General features: G+C 46.2%; 1 protein-coding gene across 1 annotated transcript in view; it reads left to right on the top strand.

The window, feature by feature from the left end:
• The window catches only part of CABLES2 (Cdk5 and Abl enzyme substrate 2), a gene marked incomplete at its 5' end in the record, with an annotated part of 25,695 nt that extends 3,568 nt beyond the window's left edge, over positions 1–22,127 (top strand). The window contains 9 exons of the mRNA XM_075572608.1: positions 13,379–13,450; positions 14,136–14,228; positions 14,953–15,030; positions 15,495–15,603; positions 15,886–16,051; positions 16,550–16,653; positions 17,032–17,138; positions 17,643–17,847; positions 18,942–22,127. Of these exons, the coding sequence (XP_075428723.1) occupies positions 13,379–13,450; positions 14,136–14,228; positions 14,953–15,030; positions 15,495–15,603; positions 15,886–16,051; positions 16,550–16,653; positions 17,032–17,138; positions 17,643–17,847; positions 18,942–19,082 (1,075 nt within the window). The remainder of the gene's footprint in view (positions 1–13,378; positions 13,451–14,135; positions 14,229–14,952; positions 15,031–15,494; positions 15,604–15,885; positions 16,052–16,549; positions 16,654–17,031; positions 17,139–17,642; positions 17,848–18,941) is intronic.
• Positions 22,128–22,950: the final 823 nt, after the last annotated feature.

The raw sequence follows: 22,950 nt of genomic DNA, 5'->3' as shown, positions 1-22,950 counted from the left end.
GGGGAAGGGGGGGAGGGGAAGGGGGGGGGAGGAGGTGGGAAGGGGGGGGGGGAGGAGGTGAGGACGGGGGAAGGGGGGGAGGGGAAGGGGGGAGGAGGGGAAGGGGGGGGAGGGGAAGGGGGGGGGGGAGGGGGAGGGGAAGGGGAGGGGAAGGGGGGGGAGGGAGGGGGGGGGAAGGGAGGGGGGGAGGGGGGGGGGAAGGGAGGGGGAGGGGGAGGTGGTGGGAAGGGGGGGTGGAGGTGGTGGGAAGGGGGGGTGGAGGTGGTGGGAAGGGGGGGTGGAGGGGGGAGGTGGTGGGGAGGAAGGGGGGGAGGTGGTGGGGAGGAAGGGGGGGAGGAGGGGGGAAGGTGGGGGGGGAGGAGGGGGGAAGGTGGGGGGGAAGGTGGTGGGGAGGAGGGGGGAGGTGGTGGGAAGGGGGTGGGGGGTGGTGGGAAGGGGGTGGGGGGTGGTGGGGAGGAAGGGGGAAGGGGGGGAGGAGGGGGGAAGGGGGGGAGGAGGGGGAAGGGGGGGAGGTGGTGGGGAGGAGGGGGGAAGGGGGGGGAGGTGGTGGGGAGGGGGGGAGGTGGTGGGGAGGGGGGGGGAGGTGGTGGGGGGGAAGGGGGGGAGGTGGTGGGGAGGGGGGGGAGGTTGTGGGGGGGAAGGGGGGGAGGTGGTGGGAAGGGGGGAGGGGGGGGGAAGGGGGGGGGTGGGGAGGAGGGGGGAAGAGTGGTGGGAAGGGGGGAGGTGGTGGGAAGGGGGGGTGGTGGGAAGGGGGGGGGGTGGGAAGGGGGGGAGGTGGTGGGAAGGGGGGGGAGGTGGTGCGAAGGGGGGAGGTGGAGGGGAGGTGAAGGGGGTGGGGGTGGAGGTGGAGGGGAGGTGAAGGGGGGGGGGTGGAGGAGAGGTGAAGGGGGGGTGGAGGGGAGGTGAAGGGGGTGGAGGGGAGGTGAAGGGGGGGTAGAGGGGAGGTGAAGGGGGGGGTGGAGGGTAAGGGGGTGGAGGGGAGGTGGAGGGGGGTGGAGGGGAGGTGGAGGGGGGTGGAGGGGAGGTGAAGGGGGGGGGGTGGAGGGGAGGTGAAGGGGGTGGAGGGGAGGTGGAGGGGAGGTGAAGGGGGGGGTGGAGGGTAAGGGGGTGGAGGGGAGGTGGAGGGGGGGTGGAGGGGAGGTGAAGGGGGAGGGTGGAGGGGAGGTGAAGGGGGGGTGGAGGGGAGGTGAAGGGGGGGGTGGAGGGGAGGTGAATGGGGGGTGGAGGGGAGGTGAAGGGGGTGGGGGGTGGAGGGGAGGTAAAGGGGAGGTGAAGGGGGGGGTGGAGGGGAGGAAGGGGGACGTGGTGGGGGGGGAAGGGGGGGGGAGGTGGTGGGGGGGGAGGAGGGGGGGGAGAGGGGGGAAGGGGGGGGAGGAGGGGGGGAAGGGGGGGGAGGAGGGGGAAGGGGGGGAGGTGGTGGGGAGGAGGGGGGAAGGGGGGGAGGTGGTGGGGAGGGGGGGAGGTGGTGGGGAGGGGGGGAGGTGGTGGGGAGGTGGTGGGGGGGAAGGGGGGGAGGGGGGAGGTGGTGGGAAGGGGGGAGGGGGGGGGGAAGGGGGGGGTGGGGAGGAGGGGGGAAGTGGTGGGAAGGGGGGAGGGGGTGGGAAGGGGGGGGGGGTGGGAAGGGGGGGAGGTGGTGGGAAGGGGGGGGAGGTGGTGGGAAGGGGGGGAGGTGGTGGGAAGGGGGGGGAGGTGGTGCGAAGGGGGGAGGTGGAGGGGAGGTGAAGGGGGTGGGGGTGGAGGTGGAGGGAGGTGAAGGGGGGGGTGGAGGAGAGGTGAAGGGGGTGGAGGGGAGGTGAAGGGGGGGTGGAGGGGAGGTGGAGGGGAGGTGAAGGGGGGGTGGAGGGGAGGTGAAGGGGGGGGTGGAGGGTAAGGGGGTGGAGGGGAGGTGAAGGGGGGTGGAGGGGAGGTGAAGGGGGAGGGTGGAGGGGAGGTGGAGGGGGGGTGGAGGGGAGGTGAAGGGGGTGGGGGGTGGAGGGGAGGTGAAGGGGAGGTGAAGGGGGGGGTGGAGGGGAGGTGAAGGGGGGGGTGGAGGGGAGGTGAAGGGGAGGTGAAGGGGGGGGTGGAGGGGAGGTGAAGGGGGGGTGGAGGGGAGGTGAAGCGGAGGTGAAGGGGGGGTGAAGCGGAGGTGAAGGGGGTGGTGGAGGGGGGGTGGAGGGGAGGTGAAGGGGGTGGTGGGGAGGTAAAGGGGGGGTGGAGGGGAGGTGAGGGGTGGGTGAGGGGAGGTGAAGGGGGGTGAGGGGAGGTGAAGGCCGCTCACTCACCCGTCCGGCCGCTCCCTCAGCCGTCCGGCCGCTCCCTCAGCTGTCCGGCCGCTCCCTCAGCCGTCTGGAAGCTCCCACGTGGATCTGAGGCGGGAGGCAGCTTGTTGTGGCCGCTCCCCCGCTGTGTCCCGGGCGCGCGCTCCTCCGCTGACTGTAGCGGCGCCGGGGGGGGGGGTGGAGGGGAGGTGAAGGGGGGTGAGGAGAGGGTGAGGGGAGGTGAAGGGGGTGAGGGTTGGGTGAAGGGGGGTGAGGGAAGGTGAAGGGCGCTCACTCACCCGTCCGGAAGGTCCCACGTGGATCTGAGGCGGGAGGCAGCTTGTTGTGGCCGCTCCCCCGCTGTGTCCCGGGCACTCGCTCCCCCGCTGACTGTAGCGGCGCCGGGGGGAGGAGGGGGGGGCTGAAAGCGCGGGAAACACGGGGAGAGGAGGAGGTGCGCGCGGGTGTGGGTGGAGGCTGATGTTCGGGGAGATAGAGGCGGAGGCTCCGGGACCGGTGGGTATGTGAGCCCCACCCCCCGGGTTATACATGCTGCTAATGTACACCCCCCCCCCCTACTGTGTGTGTGTGTGTGTGTGTGTCCCTGTGTGTGTGTCCCTGTGTGTGTGTGTCCCTGTGTGTGTGTGTGTGTGTGTGTGTGTCCCTGTGTGTGTGTGTCCCTGTGTGTGTGTGTCCCTGTGTGTGTGTGTCCCTGTGTGTGTGTGTCCCTGTGTGTGTGTGTCCCTGTGTGTGTGTGTCCCTGTGTGTGTGTGTGTCCCTGTGTGTGTGTGTCCCTGTGTGTGTGTGTCCCTGTGTGTGTGTGTCCCTGTGTGTGTGTGTCCCCGTGTGTGTGTGTCCCCGTGTGTGTGTGTCCCCGTGTGTGTGTGTCCCCGTGTGTGTGTGTCCCCGTGTGTGTGTGTCCCCGTGTGTGTGTGTCCCCGTGTGTGTGTGTCCCCGTGTGTGTGTGTCCCCGTGTGTGTGTGTCCCCGTGTGTGTGTGTCCCCGTGTGTGTGTCCCCGTGTGTGTGTCCCTGTGTGTGTCCCTGTGTGTGTCCCTGTGTGTGTCCCTGTGTGTGTTTGTGTCCCTGTGTCCTTTGGCCCGTCACTCCGCCTCAGGCCAATGAGAGGTGTGCGGGGGCGGGCCAAGGGACCAATCAGATTTCCCCTAGGGACACCGGACATCCAGGCAGGCAGGCAGGCAGGCATGCATGCATGCATGCATACAGTGCTTTCACTAATATAGTATAAGATAAGATATATCCACTGCCAGGCACTCGTGACACATCGTGTCTAACAGAGTTGCCGTGCTAAGCACGTTGTACCATACAACCAGCTAATATATTGCTGCCATATAACATATATCCATAGTGGTCAAGAATCGACGGGTACTATTATACCTATGAGGAGTAGGAAGTACTGTTCCATTATGAGTCATTCATACTGACAACTGGTCTCACAATGATATATAGGTTAACGGTGTTGTGATATAGTAAATGGATAGCTACAGTACTAACTATAAGTGTATACAGTACTATAGTTATTGCAGCCTCTTAAAGAGGTTATTTTAATTGCACTGTATATATAATTACATGAAGCGTCGACGTCAGATGTTAATAAACTTTTATTATTTTTGGATTACTGGTACATAAAGAGGATATCTATATCATAATATACATTCTCTGGTTCAAATATTGGTATTTTGTAAGATCATTTGAAAAGCTTCATCTCTGAAATATGTACTTTGAGTGCAAGTGAAAGGGGCTTCTGTGTAGGGATCTTTTCCTACCTATTTGTCTGCGGGGAAACACTGTCGCCAGATTTCTCCTTGTTATCACCTGGAGTCAGGTTAGCACATACAGGGAAGTACCACATTATTCTTATTTCTAATGTGGGAATGGGCTTGAAACTTTGCCCCCTGAATATCGTGGATGCAGTTGCAAGGGGTATACGTTTCTGGTTTTAGATATCGTAGATTTTTTTTACAGTAACGTTCTTCTTACCTATAGATATGTATACTTTCTATGGAATTTTTCTCTGTTTTGATATATTCATTTGTCTTAACTAACAATATGTATCAAATGTTTTACCAGGAAGTAATACTGTACGTTGAGAGTTACCTTTCGTTTTCACATATGTCCTGGGCACAGAGTTATGATAACAATACATGGTTACATTAAATGAACAGAGGTTATACATTCAATTTACAGACACTTCATGGACAGTTAGAAATAATAGGATTATGGGCGTATGTAACAGTTACAGACCAGATTAAAATGTTGTTAGAAGAGAGGTAGGGTAGGCCTGCAATGTGTTAGAAGAGAGGTAGGATAGGACTGCAATGTGTTAGAAGAGAGGTAGGATAGGCCTGCAATGTGTTAGAAGAGAGGTAGGATAGGCCTGCAATGTGTTAGAAGAGAGGTAGGATTGGCCTGCAATGTGTTAGAAGAGAGGTAGGGTAGGCCTGCAATGTGTTAGAAGAGAGGTAGGATAGGCCTGCAATGTGTTAGAAGAGAGGTAGGATAGGCCTGCAATGTGTTAGAAGAGAGGTAGGATTGGCCTGCAATGTGTTAGAAGAGAGGTAGGATAGGACTGCAATGTGTTAGAAGAGGCCCTGCCCCAAGGAGCTTACAATATATAAGGAAGGGTAAGTGGAACATACGGTACAGGGAAGGTTGCAGTGTTTCTGATTGCAACAGAGCAGCTGTAACATTAACAAACGTCTGACACCCTTTGGCTGCAGCCTTTGGGGCGGCGCAGATGTAGGCTGACGATATAGATTGCTGATGTTACCATTCACTAAGGGGCCTATGCAGAGAGCAGCGCTAGAATAAATTGGAGAGTTTTAGAAAAAGTAGCTTTAATTGAGAGTTTTTTTCTCCATATGCAGAAATGGTCGAAATCCGCTATTTTTAGCATTACTGCATGTGGAGAATTGTAAATGAGGAGATGCGCGCAGCTGAAAGGGAGAAAAAAAAAATCGCGCCAAAAACAGCCGCTAGATGGCGAGCGCGCCTTTCTGAATTTGGATATTTTTCAGACTGGCGAGATGTAGGTTCTCGCCAGCCGTGCGGCGAGATTTATAAATAGAAAAAAAAATGGCGCTTTTTTCATACCTCGCCATTTTCTGCAGTTTTTAGTGCGATTTTCGCCGGAAAATGGCGAGATTGTTAATAGCGCTGCTCTCTGCATGAGGCCCTAAGTGTTTGTGTGCCCCCTGAGCACGTGCTTTGCAATTATAGACATATTACCATTTTGTCTTGAGCTCTCGTAGCTTCTCATAAAACGTATTCCCTTAATTGACGCTTGTTAAGTATCCTTTTCATCAGTCTTTTACTTGTAAGGTGTATTTGTTCTTTCTTTCTTTTTCTCCATATAGACTTGTGTGATTTTTTTTTTTCCCCTTTTAACGTAACACCTGTATGTTTATACTCTGACATCGTCTTCAATGGGATTGCTATCATATGATGCAATAAGATTGAATATAACTGATTACTGTGGATCCTTCGGGCACGCTGAGGCCCACACCTATATTACAGTAATTAAAAAATAGTTTGTGATAGTCCCTCTCTTATATATACCATTTCTAATCATTGCAATTCACCAAGAGTTGGGAAAACAGGCCATCATTTCATTCTGTGGGAAACCTGAAAGGACCCCTACTCCTCTGTTGGTGACAAAAAAGACAGCGACACTGTACAAGTCTTAACTATTCATTGCAAACAAAGCTTTGCTTTGTTACAGGTTCACAATGATGATTGTTGTGTTAATTAATTAAATGACATTTAGCTCTGCTTTGTACTGCTGTATGTGTCCCAATACTTGAATCTGGAAGCATTAATCTTAAATGGAGACTATATGAAGAATAAAAAACCTTTACTTTAAAAATGCATATTTTTAGACCCTTTTTGTATTCCTGTATTATTTGGGGATTATTGGTGAGGGTTATTGAAGCACAGTATTCATTGCAAACAAGGAAATCCTTCCAGCATTAGTCACGCAAACATTTCTAATCCAAAATAATCTTAAAGCAGGTGTCTTCACAAACCTCCTGTGAGTTATGTATCTTGATGTTTATTCCCAGGAGTATCTGCAGAGGTGAATTTTAGATTTTTAAGCTTTTAAGGCTCCCCTTGCCTTTATACTTTTTTTTTTATTATTTACATTTATTTCTTGTCTCCAGTAATAGAGTAGAATGCAAACTTCAGCAAGACTCTTAAACATTCGCCAATTTTATGGGTGCTTATGATGGGAGTGGGGCAGGTTGAGGTAGACACAGTGCCAGACAAAATAACTTTGTCCAGTCTTAGCAGTGTTTATTGTGGGACTCCCAGTGAGAAGTTCTTTTAGCTACTGAGCTTTAGCGCTGTCATTGTGCTGTTTTTCTCTTGATTGTAGCTGTGCAAAGCGGAGTTCATTCTATAACCAACCTTGCTGCACGCCAATGAGGTTGGCTAACACCAGTTTCAGACAGATTACATTTCTGAACTGCACGTTGCATCGTAACTGAACCCGTAAAAAGATTTTGTAACTGGCCAGGCTAGACCTGGGTGTATGTGTGAATGGATGACTTTAGAAATATAACAGCTACGGGTTCTCTGTAGAGTGGTTATGAATGTTTAACTGGCTGATATTACCAGATCTCAGAGGTATGCAAACATTGCATTTCAGGTTATACACACATTTTTTAAGATGATATTCCTGCTTTAAATGTTGCCTAAATCTGCACCAAAAAGTTATGGAAAATACTGAGTTGGTGTGATCTTTTTCTTTTCCAACCTAGTAATGGGTGCCTGTCTTAGAATCGTACAACAATTGAGGTTGTGTATTCAATTTATGTTGTATTTTTACTGCTCTACATTTAACACGTTCTCACATATCACTCATATTCTGGTCGTGTACTAAATTATTAGCGCTGATACAATAAGTGCCCAGCATGAAAACCATGCCATCTGTTTTTACTAACGGCTGTAAGGAGAGTCTCTGCGGTTTGTGGAAGTTGAATTATTGCATGCTTCCAAAAACGGTTACATATGGCAGCTTAGGACCCCATAAAATATTCCGTGGATTTCTTTTTCCCTTGCTCAGGAAAGATGTAAGTTCCATTATTTTAAATGGGGCTGAAATCTTCCTGAGCAAGGGAAACGGGGCTCTGCAGCATATAATATAGGACACTTAGCAACCTCTATTAACTTTGGTTTGGACTGGTAATGTCTTAAAAACATCTTCACATTTGAGAGGCCGAATAGCTGGCATACATGCATGTGAAACCAGGCTTCTGCTTGATGTACTTAGTATAAAAACTTATATCAAAACTCCTATTATTATTTATTTATTTTAACTATTGCATTAGTCGGTGTAATCTGAATTATGAGGAAATAATGTAATGGTGGTGGGTACGGTTTATACAAAAGTCCCTACAGCATAATTGCCCAATGCCACGACCTTTAACCATAATGTTACTTGATCATAGTTGCTAGGGAATCAGGGTTGACAATGTTTGCGCAGCTGAGAATGGGACTACAGAAATGAGCTGACGACAAGTTAAAGACAGGGTTCGTTTCCATACAGCTCCCTATTACAAATATATACGTGTTCTGCATCTTCTATTAACATGCCGCTCAGAACACAGCTGAATAAAAGAACTGCAGCATTATACAGCAACTATGCAGAGATCAGTTTTACAGTCACTTTTAACATTGACATTTGTCTTTCAGATCAATGAACATTGTGTACACGTCGTCATTTTCAAGTGTTGTTTACCAAAGGCTTTTTTATTTGTGTGTGTGTGTGTGTGTGTGTGTGTGTGTGTGTGTGTGTATATGTATGTGTCCTATCTATCTATCTATCTATCTATCTATCTATCTATCTATCTATCTATCTATCTATCTATCTATCTATCTATCTATCTATCTCTGTACACCAAATCTTCCAAACAAAAATACTATAAAGAATGCACAATTAAGCTTTGACTTTTTAAGCTTCTGTTCTTTTGATAATAAAACTGCAATTATTAGAAATCTTTTCATTTTGTAGATAATCTTTAAATATGCTGTACAGTAGTCTGTTTGCCCAGATTTGGTAAGAATTGGAAAATTTGACGACCTTCCTAAAATCAATGGCAGTTCTGTTTTAATTCCCTTTACAGCAATACTAAACATCAAGGTGGCTGTGTCTGCCTGATACAGTATGTCTGGTGCTGAAGATTTATGTGAAGTATAAATTCCATTTAATTGTACGTTTGCTGGGTGTTTGTAAGATATGACTGTTATTAACACTTTATTAAATATTCTGGCAAATGTGGGCCCTTGTGCCAAAAAGCCCTAAAAGTAATTTTTAATAAACTGGCGATTGCACCTTGTATTCTTCTTATGTTATACGTGTGGAGATGCGGCTTGAGCACCTCTCGTTTTTAATGACCAAAGGATTTGTAGCCAAGTCTGCAATATGAACAAAAACGCTGTGAAGTAGGCACTTTTTATGTTTCTTATAATGTATTGTGCTTTTCTTGGTGTGTTTTTTTTCTTTTCTTTACCCCCTTGGAATATAAATGTGCTCTGTGGGCAAAAAAAAAAAAAGAAGCCTTTTCATGTGTTTTTACCATACAGTACACTTTAAATACCAGCATGGTTTATATTGGCTTATTATATTTACTTTGTGGTTCCAGAAGCCCGCCTGTGCTTAGTTTGTTACTGTGATTTTTCGTTCTTTAAGGCTCGATTCCTTTTTACAGTCCTAGAATATTGATATTTTACCTCCATGAGAAGTGCCCTTTTCTCCTAAGAATTCTTTGGAGAATAAAAACCCATTTATAACAACCTCTCCGTGTGCAATAGGCTATTTTTAAGGAAACATCCCTTTGAACTACATTCATATTCTACAGTATTTCTGACATAATTCACAGCTGCATCATCAAATTTCCAATATAATTGTTATATACATAGTAAGCACTTTACTTCCTCTATATGTACCTTTTATGCTTTGCTCATGTTTCAGGCGCAGATTGGCTGTGATTTCTTTGATATAACAAACAGTCACTTTGTATGAAAATGCATGCGTACGCTGTACACAAGTTTGTCGCAAGTTACAATATAGCACACAACTTGCATTAGGCTGAGTCCATAGGGACTTCAGCCGTGCGGGGGCTGGGGAAAAGCGGGTGCTTTCCCTGGCATTAGTCCGGGGGCGTGTCTGGGGGGCGGACCAGTGACGTCACGGAGCTGGTTCGCCATCTTTGGGCGAACCGCTCACATGACCGGCCCATCGCTCCCCTCAGCGCGCAAACTAAAAAAAAATTAAGAGCTGCGGACGTGTGCGCGAGCCCCTGCTAAAGGCGCTCTCATTGCGGCTGCAGGGGCTCACTGACAAGCGTCAGCGCGGGTCAGCGGATAAGCGCTGACCATGGACTCGGCCTTAGAACTAATTTTGGAACTTGTGAACTTCTTTTAAGATTGAACATTTTGCAGAACAATAACAAATCTTTTATTTATTTATTTCCTAAATGCTTTCTTTCCCGGCTTCTTCTAGTAGAATTGAATGTTATTGTGGGATCTCTTGTTTTCTTGCATCTTGTCTTTATATGTTCAAAACCGGTTCCTTTCTTTGAGCTGGCATCAAGTGTAATCATTTTATGATGGCCACTAAATTCTCCAAGGTGCTAGCAATGAAATGAAAAACGGTGACATGTTTACCAAGTGCATCCTCCAGTATAATAGACTGGATAAAACTAGTTGTTCTCTCTTTGCCACCAGGAAATAGTGATTATTGAGGCATGGATATAGATATCTCTATATCGATCTTAGTCCTATGACCTATTGGATTAAATTCTACTACAGTGGTGAGAAAGTTTGTGAGCCGCAATAATTACGGAAATTCCATAGTTTTTCCATGATAACCTTCTTGAGTCAAAACCAGTCTCTTTTTTTTTTTTTCTTAAATATCCAATAGAGCTTCTATTAACCAATTCTATGTCTTTTGAAACAAAATGACGTGTGAAAAAGTAAGTGAACCCCTGGTTTTATCGGCTAAATTAAAGGGGATGATTAAGAATTGGGTGTTTAAATAATTAGGTAGATCTTCAGGTGTGAGTTTGGGAGGCCCCACCCTATATAAAGATCGGAAAATTTGTGAGTTTGGTCTTCACCATACAGGTGTGTGGAACCGTGTCATGCCACGATTAAAATAAATCTCTCAGGACCTTGGTGAAGTAGATATTGATGCTCATCAGTGTAGAAAGGGTTACATAACCATTTCTAAGGATTTGGGGCTCCACCAATCCACTGCCAGACAAATGGAGAAAGTTGAAGACCAGAGTCGCTATCCAGGAGCAGTCGTCCTACAAAAATCTCTCCAAGAACAAACCGGCAAACAAACCAGGAAATCACAAAGAACCCCAGAGTAACCTCCAAGGATCTGCAGGCCACTCTCGCCTTGGCTAAAGTGAGTGTTCATGACTCCACTATTAGAAAAATACTGAACAAGAATGGTGTTCATGGAAGGATAGCCAGGAGGAAACCACTGCTCTCTAAGAAGAACATTGCTGCCTTTCTGAATATCGCCAAAGAGCACATAGATGACCCTCAAGACTTCTGGGACAATGTTCTCTGGACAGACGAGTCAAAGGTAGAACTTTTTGCCCTCGCTGAGAAACGTTATGTTTGGCGAAAACCCAAAATGCGTTTGAACAGAAGAACCTTATCCTAACTGTCCAGCATGGTGGTGGGAAGGTGGTGGTTTGGGGCTGCTTTGCTGCCTCAGGACCTGGACGGCTTGCCATCCTTGACACAATGCAGAATTCATGGTTGTATCAGAAGATTCTAGAGGACAATGTCAGGCTATCTGTCTGTAAGCTGAAGTGGGTCATGCAGCAAGACAATGATTCTAAACATACAAGCAGATCTTCAGAAAAAGAAATTCCGCGTTTTAGAATGGCCTAGTCAAAGTCCCGACCTTAACCCCATTGAAATGTTGTGACAGGACCTGAAGCGAGCTGTCCATGCAAGGAAGCCCTCAAATATCACCGAGTTGAAGACGTTCTGTAAGGAGGAATGGGCTACATTTCCTAAAACCCGACGTGCGAGACTGACCAGCGGTTACAGGAAACTCTTAGTTGACGTTATTGCTGCTCAAGGGGGCGCCACCAGGTACTGAATCTAAAGGGTCACATCCTTTTTCACACAAGGATATTGAATATTTAATCATTTGTGGATAAATAAATGTTGAAAAAGTATCATTTGTGTGTCATTTTTTGTTTTATCGGGTTCTCTTTATTTATTAGGACTTCGATTCCAGATCTAATAATATTTTAGGTTTGAGAATTGTGAACATTCTCGGCGGTTCACACACTTTTTCTCGCCACTGTATATTATGTATTTATTTATAAAATATTTTACCAGGAAGTAATACAGTGAGAGTTACCTCTCGTTTTCACGTATGTCCTGGGCACAGAGTTAAGACAAATAATACATGGTTACAAGTACAGTTACATAAATGAGCAGGGTATACATTATATACAAGACATTGCGTGCACAGTTAAAGAGAATGTATATTATGAGCGTATGAAACCGTTACAGACCAGATTAAAGTGTGAGACAGCCTTAGATTTGAAATAACTTAAGCTGGTGGTGGATGTGAGAGTCTCTGGTAGGTTGTTCCAGTTTTGGGGTGCACGGAAGGAGAAGGAGGAACGTCCGGATTCTTTGTTGAGCCTTGGAACCATGAACAGTCTTTTAGAGTCTGATCTCAGGTGATAAGTGCTGCAGGTGGGAGGGGTGAGGAGCTTGTTCAGGTAGCTGGGTAGCTTGCCCATGAAGAATTTAAAGGCAAGACAGGAAAGGTGAACTTTGCGCCTAGACTCTAGTGTTGACCAATCTAGTTCTTTGAGCATTTCGCAGTGATGTGTGTTGTAGTTGCATTGGAGAACAAAACGACAAATTGAATTGTAGAGGGTGTCAAGTTTGCTAAGGTGGGTTTGAGGAGCCGAGCCATATACTATGTCTCCATAGTCAATAATTGTCATTAGCATCTGCTGTGCGATACGCTTTCTGACCAGGAGACTTAGGGAGGATTTGTTCCTGTAAAGTACCCCTAGTTTGGCATAGGTCTTGGTTGTCAGGGTATCAATGTGCATCCCGAATGTTAAGTGGGAGTCAAACCATAAGCCCAGGTATTTAAAACTAGTGACAGGTGTTAGGGTGGTGTTAGCGTTGGTTCTAATCTGGAGCTCAGTCACTGGAAGCTTTACAAATTTAGTCTTGGTCCCAAATACCATTGTTACAGTCTTGTCAGTGTTTAAAAACAGTTTGTTTTGGGAAATCCAGTTTTCGAGTCTCAAAAAGTCAGACTGAAGTATGTGTTGAAGGTCAGAGAGGCTATGGCTGTGTGCATATAGGATTGTGTCATCTGCATACATGTGTATTGAGGCTTCCTTACAAGCTGTGGGAAGATCATTAATGAACACTGAGAAGAGTAGGGGCCCCAGAACAGAGCCTTACGGGACACCACAGGTGATATCCAGGGGGTTGGAGTTAGAGCCTGAGATGGACACATGTTGGGATCTTCCTGATAGGTAGGACTGAAACCAGTTTAAAGCATGCTTCCCTATTCCAGAGCTCTGGAGTTTGTTAAGCAGGATAGCATGATCAACTGTGTCAAAAGCCTTTGCAAAATCTAGGAATACTGCACCAGTGAGTTGTCCCCGTTCCATTCCAGGTTACAATTATATAGGTTACAATGCATGCTCATCCAGTGCTGAAGACAGTGAGATGTGAGCAGTCGCACGTGTAGCGCCAGTCGATGACAAAATGTCTTGAATAAGAATATTGTGTCCGTGGATCATTGCCGTGTTCTGTCTTAATCCATAATCTACTCGTGTGCCTTTGCACAGATGAACTGTGTTTACATTATTATTTCTGCTAAATCCAGATAATTTAGAACTTTTTGAAGCCAGAAAATATTGAATGTTTTTCGTAACCAGTCACCCCTACCATAGTCGTTAAAATGATTAATGGAATATTAAACCCATAGCCCAGAGGGTCCATAAACGTGTAGCTTTCTGCCCAAACTGCTTTGTAGCGTTAAGAATGGTGAAGGCATTCTGGTTTTATTATGCTAAATCAACTCAATGAATCCCATCCCCTCTTACAGACGGCGTCTTATGTCCCAGCAGTGCTCTCTAGAGTTTATAGATGACCTAGTGGAATGTGCTGCTGTTCAGAGGTACCGTTCTGATTTATGCGATTGCTTGCGAAATGATGGCTTTTTTTCTTATTTTAATGCAGCAGTACTACCTAGCTAAAAATGGGTAGTTTATGACCACTTGTTTTTTTTTTAAAGAAATGTATCATTTTTCTTCTGTATATACTATTAATATATACAGAAGAGGTGGAAGCGGGCACTCCAAGAGCCTTTCTCCAGACCTGTAGAGAGCCGAAACATTGATAGTTTTGCAATAAACCTTTATTTCTTTTTCTACGTCCTGGAGAGCCTGCTTCCATCTTTTCTGTATTCCAGTGGCCAGCGGTTAGCACCCTGGCAGGACACTAGTGGAGTGACACTAATGTATACATACTTAATTGATCTATATAGAGTACCTGAAATAGTCTCGTGTATTAACCTTCCAATGAGCCTTCAACATCAGATATTGTTTATTTGCCGTGGGAAGGGCAGGAAAGACCCAAGCTCGGGGAGCTGCAAGGCTTTGTATAACTCGTCAAGCTCCTTCTCGTTAAAGTGTATGCATGTTATCATTCATTTTGGTTGGGAATTGAGTGTTTTCTGCTAGTCTGTTTAAGGCTGGCCTTGTAGTCCATAACTTAAAATATTCCAAGAAGTCGTGCATGCTGTTCCCTTACACCAACTTGCCTTGATTTTCACTTTCATGTTTCCTCTTTTTGTCTGGCAGGCCAAAACAACTTTCTGAGTCTCCCCGACACTCGGTTTTGAGGAAAATTCACTTCATTAAAAACATGAGGCAGTACGACACCAGGAACAGCAGGTCAGAGTCTGGGTACCCTGGGAACTGCAGGTCAGGCAGGGGGGCAGGAGGGGGGGTGTTATCCTGGGAACAGCAGGTCAGAGTTGGGGGGATGGGGTACCCTGGGAACTGCAGGTCAGTCGGGGGGCTGTGTTATCCTGGGAACAGCAGGTCAGAGTTGGGGGGATGGGGTACCCTGGGAACTGCAGGTCAGAGTTGGGGGGGTACCATGGGAACTGCAGGTCAGAGTTGGGGGGGTACCCTGAGAACAGCAGGTCAGAGTTGGGGGTGGGTGCCCTGGGAACAGCAGGTCAGAGTTGGGGGGGTACCCTGAGAACAGCAGGTCAGAGTTGGGGGTGGGTGTCCTGGGAACAGCAGGTCAGAGTTGGGGGGATGGGGTACCCTTGGAACCATGTAACTAGGTAGAGAGACCGCCTTTGCATTCAGCTGGAAACAGATGGCACACTCCAGTCTGCCCATGTTGGTGACTTTCCTTACTACATATATCTTTATTTCATAGTATTGTCTTACTCAAGTCTGAAGAATATTTGAATTCCCATCCAGCCTTTGCCACTTTCATCACTGCTGAGTGGCTGCTCCGCACATCTACTGTTTTCAATTTTCTCTCATTTGTTAATCCTGGCCTGTGTCCTGTTATACGTGCGTGCAACTTATTTAGGACTGATTCAGTAGACCTTTCTATTTCTATATATTTACAGTGTGTATTTGTTTTCCCCATCCCCAGAATAGTACTGATTTGTGCTAAAAGATCACTTTGTGGGGCATTTTCTATCCTGCCATATGGAGAGAACCTACGAATCAGGTGAGCGGCTACGTTCCAAACCATCTCCGCGTGGTGCCTGCATGGGAAGTGTTTGACTTGTGACGTGTTTTCCAGGCCATTCTGTAGCTGGAGCCCTAGTAAGCAGCTGTGTTTGTATTTTATAGGGGAGTGCTAGAGAATGTGGCATGTTTACTGGTGGCCTAGCAAGGCAGTACCGTTGTTCTCTTGCTGAGCTTGCAGCACATACCCGTGCAACACCTTCTTAGTTAAATTGACAGGTGCTTCATAATGTAAAAAATCTTTCGTATGTGTGCCAACATGAAAAGCACAATAACAAATGATTGAGAGAGAGGCAGTGGAGGCCGCGTTATTGAGCGGTGGATGCTGGGTCAACACCGACCGTTTCTGACCCAGCATGCCGGTGCATTGTTCAGCTGTTGTATAGACAGGGCCATGGAGCAGGGGGATAAATAGTGTTGCTTTTTCTTTTTGCTCCCTCCCAGTGATCTCCGATTGGAAGGGCCAAAGCAGCGGCATCCTTCGGGTGGGGTCGCCTCGACCGCGGACCCAGTGTTTGGGATGGAAGGAGTGGAGCTTGGAGTAGAAGGGGAGGTGAAATTTGCACCTTTTGCATCCCTGTACTTGTGCCCTTCTTCAGTGAAGAAAACAAAACAAAACACAGATTTATTTATTTTGAAGAAAGAAAAACGTATGTTTTAGCTACAACTATATGGTAGTGGGCTGTACAGATACAGCTCTATGGTAGTGGCTGTACAGAGCACAAACAGCTATTTAGGGAATTGATCCACTTCCAGTTTTTGATTTTCTTTTTAACTCTGATTTATTACCTTAGATTTATGCCAATGCTGATTGATTGTCTCTTGTCTACCCAAGGTGGTGTCTTACGCAAGGTTTCTGTATCCAACAAATGCCCTTGTTAGCCACAAAAATGAGGGACACATTTCTACAACCCAAGGTAAAGTCGGCGCGTACGAGTTGGGCAAACGGAACTTCTCATCTGCCAGATTTATTACTCCAGTGTCCTCTGGAACAGAGCTAGGTAAAGTTCCTACAAATTCCCCCCCCTCAGTAATACATTGGCTTGGATTGCAGTCACTGAACAATCCGACTGTCTTGTGTAAGAGCGTTATTGGTAAATAAATAAGAATGTGGATATCTTGCTGCCAGAGGTGCATGCAAACACGTTGTCTGCTATGCATAACCCTTGAGAAGAGTGAAGTATTCAATCATTTTGCTTCTAATCTGAACATCTTTACAACTGGCAATCGGTTTATAAATATTTGCTGGTAAATGTATTGTAGGTCTTATTGGTTCGTCAAAAAGCAGACTGTTTTCCTTGTGTGGTATAATTTGCAGACAATATCCTGAATTTAGAAAAGTTTGCTCTATTCACCCATTCTGTGTCGCATGTATAACATGTAAGAGATGGAAGTCGTGGGATCCTTCTTCCTGTGACCACGTGAATTTCTTACCTGCTGAAATAGTTTCTCTTGGTACAAGCAAATAAACTGATGTGCTTAATCTTCGCTGCTCTCAGGTACAGAAGCAGGAGAAATCATAGAATATAATCCCAATATTCTGGATGACCCCCAATGGCCCTGCGGAAAACACAAGCGTGTTCTCATCTTCGCTTCCTACATGGTAAGAGTTTCATGTTTGTAGGGTTCTCTAGCCTTGCACTGCAATGCAACAGCTGTGTCATGGATGGAAACATCCTCCCTTGCAGCTCACCTGTGTATAGTAAACGATTTAGGGTCTTCCACTTCCAGAAGAGGTTGACTGCGAAATAAGCAATTGCTTATCGGTCGGGACATCACTGATGTCTAGAAGTCCAGAGGTTGATCTGTTTTACAGTCCAGATATGTTTGTTTGGATTGAAGCTATGAGCACATGTTACAGTGGCTCACATGGCATTTCACAAGGAGTCCCTTTAAACGATCCATGACTGGAGGCTTGATCAGGAAGGGCCAGAGTGCGGTAACATTTTAAAAAAAATCTGCATCTTCTCCTTTTTATAAGACGACCGTTATCGAATATGTGAAGCCGTCCGACTTGAAAAAGGACATGAATGAAACGTTTAAAGAGAAGTTCCCTCACGTCAAGCTGACCCTAAGCAAGATCAGGAGGTGAGCAGACTGTATTTGGTGGCCAGTGTGCCGGAGACCTGCAGAATTCTTTGCAGCAGAAGCCCACTTCATAATGTAAACCTTAATTGCTGAACACTTGTTCACTCCTGTCCCACCATAGCCACGTATCTGGGAGCACTGCTCTTAGGGACTTATTCTGTATCAGCCGGAGCAGACGATTACCAATTTCCCCATTGACTTGAACGGGAAATATGGGCTGAACATGGCCCTTTCGGCTGATAAGAGAATATGCGCCTTAGCTATTACCTTTTTAAAGGTGACTCCCGTCCATTTAACGCAAACTCTACTAGTATTCATAATGCAGCATGTGTGCAATAGCCCAAACCGAACTGCCGCATCATATTGCATACCCGTTTCATATTGGGAAATAATCCTGCGGCCACCGGAAAATGTGTGAATCGCAACATGCATTTTCTTTGTGTGACGTTTGAATCTTGGTATCCCCGCTTCCCCCCCCCCCTTTCCCCTCTCCCCCCCCCCCAGCTTGAAGCGAGAAATGAGGAATGTGGGATGGGAGTGTAACCTGGAGCCGGTTACGGTGGCGATGTCCTACGTCTACTTCGAGAAGCTGGTCCTGCAGGGCAAGGTGAACAAACAGAACCGCAAGCTGTGCACCGGCGCCTGCGTCCTGCTGGCAGCCAAAATCAGCAGCGACCTCAAGAAACCAGAGCTGAGACATCTTCTGGATGTGAGTATCTCTGGGGCGGTGCTTTACCGCCAACTTCCTCCTTCCTGGATAGTCCTAAAGCAGCAATCCTGCATTCCTGTTGTACGTTATGTTATAGTTCTAGGATTGAAGCAGGGGGTCTCCAGTGCTGAACTCTGTTAATTTCCGCTCCAGGCACCCCCTGCTTCCCGAGATCCTTACCTCCGTAGGGGGAGGAGAGGGCGGTGGCAGCTCTGGCTGTGCTTTGTGGGGCTATCAAAATGGCAGCTTGAAGCCGTGATATCATCCCTTGCGGCTTCCTATTGGCCCACGTGACTAGAACCTTTAAACTTGCCAAGCTCTTGCCGGCATCGGCTACAGAGGTTTGTATCTCGCGAAGACGGGGGTACCCCGGATCTGAAATGAAAGGGGTTCACCCCCGGAGGCCGCCTGCTTCTCACTTAATAGAAGGAAAAAAATAAAATACAAATTTGCTCCTTTTTTAAGTTCAAAAGCATGTGCACATAATGACCTGCACTCAACTGACCAAAGGGCCTGCAGTGTTTTGCAGCATTTCTGGCCCCCGGCACTGGAGGGGTTAATATAATCTAGTTCTTGGTTATCACAATATAAGAAACCTATCCCTATATACAATATACATAAGAATGTGGAATTCCCGATTTTGCTTTCTAATAATAGTTGTTACAAATCAATCTTCTTTTGCCTACTCGGTGTAAAGGGACATTTTTTTTTCTTTTAAACGGACCACTCCGTATAAGTGACTTGCAGCATATACAAAGTTAATGCACTTTATCCCCAAGGGGATTAAATCGTGCCCAGCCTGAGATGGACGGAGTACCACGCTAAACTCCCTCTATTGCTTTTTGTGCACACCAGGGCAGGAAGGGTTAAGTTGCACCTTCTTTTTAATAAGGAAAGCAGGGATTTATGGAGTTCAGCTCCGGAACCTGAATGCACTTGTCAGAGTATGGAGGATTGCTTTACGTATGGCTCCTGTGAATAAGCCTTTTATTAAGCCTCAAAGTAGTAAAATGATGTATGATCTCCTAAAATGAGTCGCTATTAATAAAAACGACCCTTTTATTGGCTGTTTTCCTATCTTTCTGCCAACACAGAAGTTAGAAGAACGCTTTCGATCGAACAGACGGGACCTGGTTGGATTTGAGCTGACGGTGCTAGTTGCTATGGAACTGGCCCTCTACCTCCCCGAGAACCAAGTGTTACCTCACTTCCGGCGCCTGGCTAAGCAGCAGTAACTGAAGTCACACTGATCTCTCTCTCCCTGCACATCCAAACCTGCAGGTTTATAGCTCTGACCTGCTGCTGCTGCTCTTTTTTTTTTTGTTTGTTTGTTTTTAACCACCTCGGTGGAAAAGGTTTTTACTGATGCAAAGAGCCACTTTAGCACGGGAGAATGTTCCAAGCAATTTATACGGCCAGTGTCCAGATTCTGTTAATACCTGTTCTGTTCTAGCTGTGTGTATTCACAGGGCCAAGGTCCTAACAGCAGCAGTGAAAATATAAAGCGTTGTTTCCGTTCATTTATAGCGGGATATGTAAGCACACATATTTTGGAATAGCCAGTCGCTAAAGTAAATGCGTTTGTTATATCTCGGTCTATTAGCTTTTCTGTCTTTGCAAAAACACAAATAATAAAATGACAGCTTTCCCCCCGTAAAGAGAATGAAAAAATAGCAGTTTGTAGCATATTAAAGCACATTCGGAACCGCTCCAAAGTCTTTGTAATCTGTTGCAGATTGCTCTGGCATTAGAGAGGTTAATACAATTCACAGCTTAATAATATTTCTTTTGCTTTAATTTAGTTGTCATGGAAATAGAGATGTGAATATACCACCCTGCCATGTATGATATTCAGCCCGTTGATTGTAGTTGGTGCGTTCTCAAACACACAAACGGCCAAGGAAGTATGTGTGTTTTAGAAAGAAATAATAAAAAAAGGCAATAAAGCGCATATTCCACAATGTTTTTAATATTTTTTATAAACTGAGATTGGGGTATGTGGACCCGGTGCTTTGAGTTGTTATATTTTTTACATTATTATTATTTCCTTTTGGTAAGTTTAATATGCACATATATCTATTGCTTCCTAGCACTAGCATTCGAAAAATATGACTATTTTTTTTTTTTTTAATGATATGCACACACATTTTTAAGAAGATGTGCCTAAATGAATGTGGTCTGGTACCAGCATTTGTAATTTAATTTATTATGTTATGTTGCACAAACGTCAACATAACTTGTTTTTAGTTTTGTTGTTTTTGCAATTCTTTCTAATGAAAGACTTGTCGATCTGCAGTAACATTCTCCGCAGTCTCCATAGCAGATACATTTATGGCATTACTACCTAAATAAAAAGGTGTCAAACCTTACAAGAAACCTTAAAGACTGACTGCCACAAGCACCGTGTGCGAGCTGTCTCTTGTTGTTATGTAGAGAGGCTGGGCAGCTCCTGTCTGTTTATAGTTCCTGTGGCACCTCTCTGTATAGCTGTATTGTAGTTTCCATAGGAAGATGTGTTTATTTGTCAGGTCCTGGGGCTTAAGCACAAAGTGCAACTCCTGTATTTATTGGTAATATCTAGAATGCAAGCAAAAGAAATGTCACTGAACTTGTGTTTATCTGCATATGGTGCCATGGTTTTCTATTCTATATTAAAGGTGATTTATTTTTCATGGTCGGACATTTAGATGTGCATAGCTCTATTCACTCCCACGAATACTCCTTCTGTGAGCGCACAGCTGCTGTTACCAAACTTAGCCGACGAAAAGGCGACACTGCGATGATGATACCAGTGCTATTTTGACTACTGGTGACCTTTTTGTTCTTCCGAGCATTGTTAACCACTGTGAAGCTGTCCATCAAAGCTGGCATTCGTTGCACATAAAAATCAAACCTCTCTATGTTAGAGACTATTTAATTTGAGCACGTTAGTTGTGCTTTGCTGTTTTCATTGAGTACGGAGTGGTTGCAGTGCAATGCTTAGTCAGACTTCTTTCCCTGTACTAGCCCTGCAAGGTGGCCCAGAGTCTTCTCCCCGGCCAGGTCCACAAAAGGGTACGTGGGCGTAGCACGTGTGAATGGCTTGGCACCCTTTTATGGACCTGGGCGATACAGCCTTATTCTATATGTTCTAAATTGGCTGTTTGTGGCTGAAAATCACCATTAAAGTCAATAGAAATGTTGGGCCAGGACGGCTGCTTCAGACAACATGTAATTACCCCCTTAACCTGCATAACACTCCCATTTTTACACTTCTCCACAGGGACTGAGGAACATGGTCACACAGATAATAATGTTTTTCTCAATACTACTTGTACATTGAAATTTCCGGGTTATTATCTACGAGCTATACCTGTGACCGCGGTAAGGTGCCTCATTGTGATCATCCCTTTCCTGTAACTGGCTCCTGCATATTTCATGTCCCTTTTGTTGGGTCGGGAAGACTCGTTAGTATCTCTAACCTGGTGATGGTTGGACAAATTACAATCTAAAATGCAACGGTTATCTGGAGCAACCAATTAGTTTCCTTCTGGGTGTTCTGGTATACACCATATAGATTGTGAATACGGGTACGACATTATCTTTTCCCTCGACTGCAGAAACCGTGTCAATAATTCGGGGCGAGTGTTTAAATAACCAGCCTGTGTCATGTTCTATCATACAAGAACTTCTAAAAATGAGAATGTTCTGAAACTGCCATCATGTGGTACAATACGTGTACTGCACCTGTCCCTTGGGTGGGCCAGTTCTCATAAAGTCACTGTCCGGAACCTGCAACCACTTGCATTATTATACAGCATTGCAACCCACTCTGTCACCAAAGGGGTTAACCGTTAAGCTTTCGGATGGGTTTGCAATGCACTAAAAAGCAGAAAGTTTCCGGCCTTCCCAGCAGTCGGAGATGCATTATACTGTAGAATTGTAACCTGTTCTTTTTCAAATATAGAGAAAATGTATAGTGTTTTTTTTTGTGTAAGCTAAAAAGAAAATGAAATCCTATTTTTTTTGCTATTCAGGTATTATGAGTTTTCTTATCTTTATTGCCGAGTTGTGTCTAATTTTATATATCAAAACTGTGTTTTTTCTGGTGCTTCCAGAACTGTATACGCCAATGAAAACATCCCTGTAAGTTTGTACTGTGCAGATATTGTACACGTTTTGCAGTAAATTAAAACTAAGCACCTTGTTTGTAATTTAATTCCAATGTGTTTCAAGGATAATACATTTGTGACATTACAAAGTGGATGTAAATAGTTTTTTTTTTTTTTTTATAATACAGATTTTAAAAACAAACTCTTGAGTGCTGTGTTTTTTAATATGATTTCTTTTAGATTTTTAAACTCTCCATCTCCTTGCACATTTATGCCTATTTGAATTACACTATACATTTCCTTTTTGGGATATATTCTCTGTGCCTTTTGCCTTTTTTACTGCGTCAGCCTGCCGGAGCTACCAGCGGCTTGTGTTTTGCAGCTCTGGCGCGTCACGTGGTGCACGAGTCGGCCAATGAGGAGGGGAGGAGGAAGGAGCTACGGGAGGGAGGCAGCTTGGGAGGGAAGTCTGTGAGATAGGCAGCTGTGCATAGCTCTCCCTCTTCCGCCCCTCCCCCCTCCCGTGCATAGCTCTTCCTCTCCCCCCCTCCCGTGCATCTCTCTCTCCCCCGTCCCGTGCATAGCTCTCCCCCCCCCCCCCCCCCATCCGTGCATAGTTCTGCCCCTGCTGTGTTTTGGCCCGCCCCCTAACCCGTTTTGGCCCGCCCCCTAACCCGTTTTGGCCACGCTCCCCCCGCGCCGAAAAAAGCTGCAGATTGCGGTGCAGTGACTTGCACGCGCCGCTGGCAAGCAAGGCGGCCGTGCGGATGCGTGCAGCGGGTCCTCAGCCTTATGGTAACAATACATGGTTACATTAAATGAACAGAGGTTACACATTCAATTTACAGACATTTCAGGACAGTAAATCTGTGTCCGTGTGCAACATATGTATAAATGTTGTTGATCTAATATTGCTCAAACGCTCTCCTTCCCAAGCTCCTCCTACAACCACTCCCCCATAACGCTTACTAGTGCAAGTGATGCAGAGTCAAAATACCGACTTTTTGTTATG

This window comes from Ascaphus truei, chromosome 15 (assembly GCF_040206685.1).
Source record: "Ascaphus truei isolate aAscTru1 chromosome 15, aAscTru1.hap1, whole genome shotgun sequence".
NCBI classification, from domain to species: domain Eukaryota; kingdom Metazoa; phylum Chordata; class Amphibia; order Anura; family Ascaphidae; genus Ascaphus; species Ascaphus truei.
Note: the sequence above shows the minus strand (reverse complement) of the source record. Positions and strands in the feature narration are given on the sequence as shown.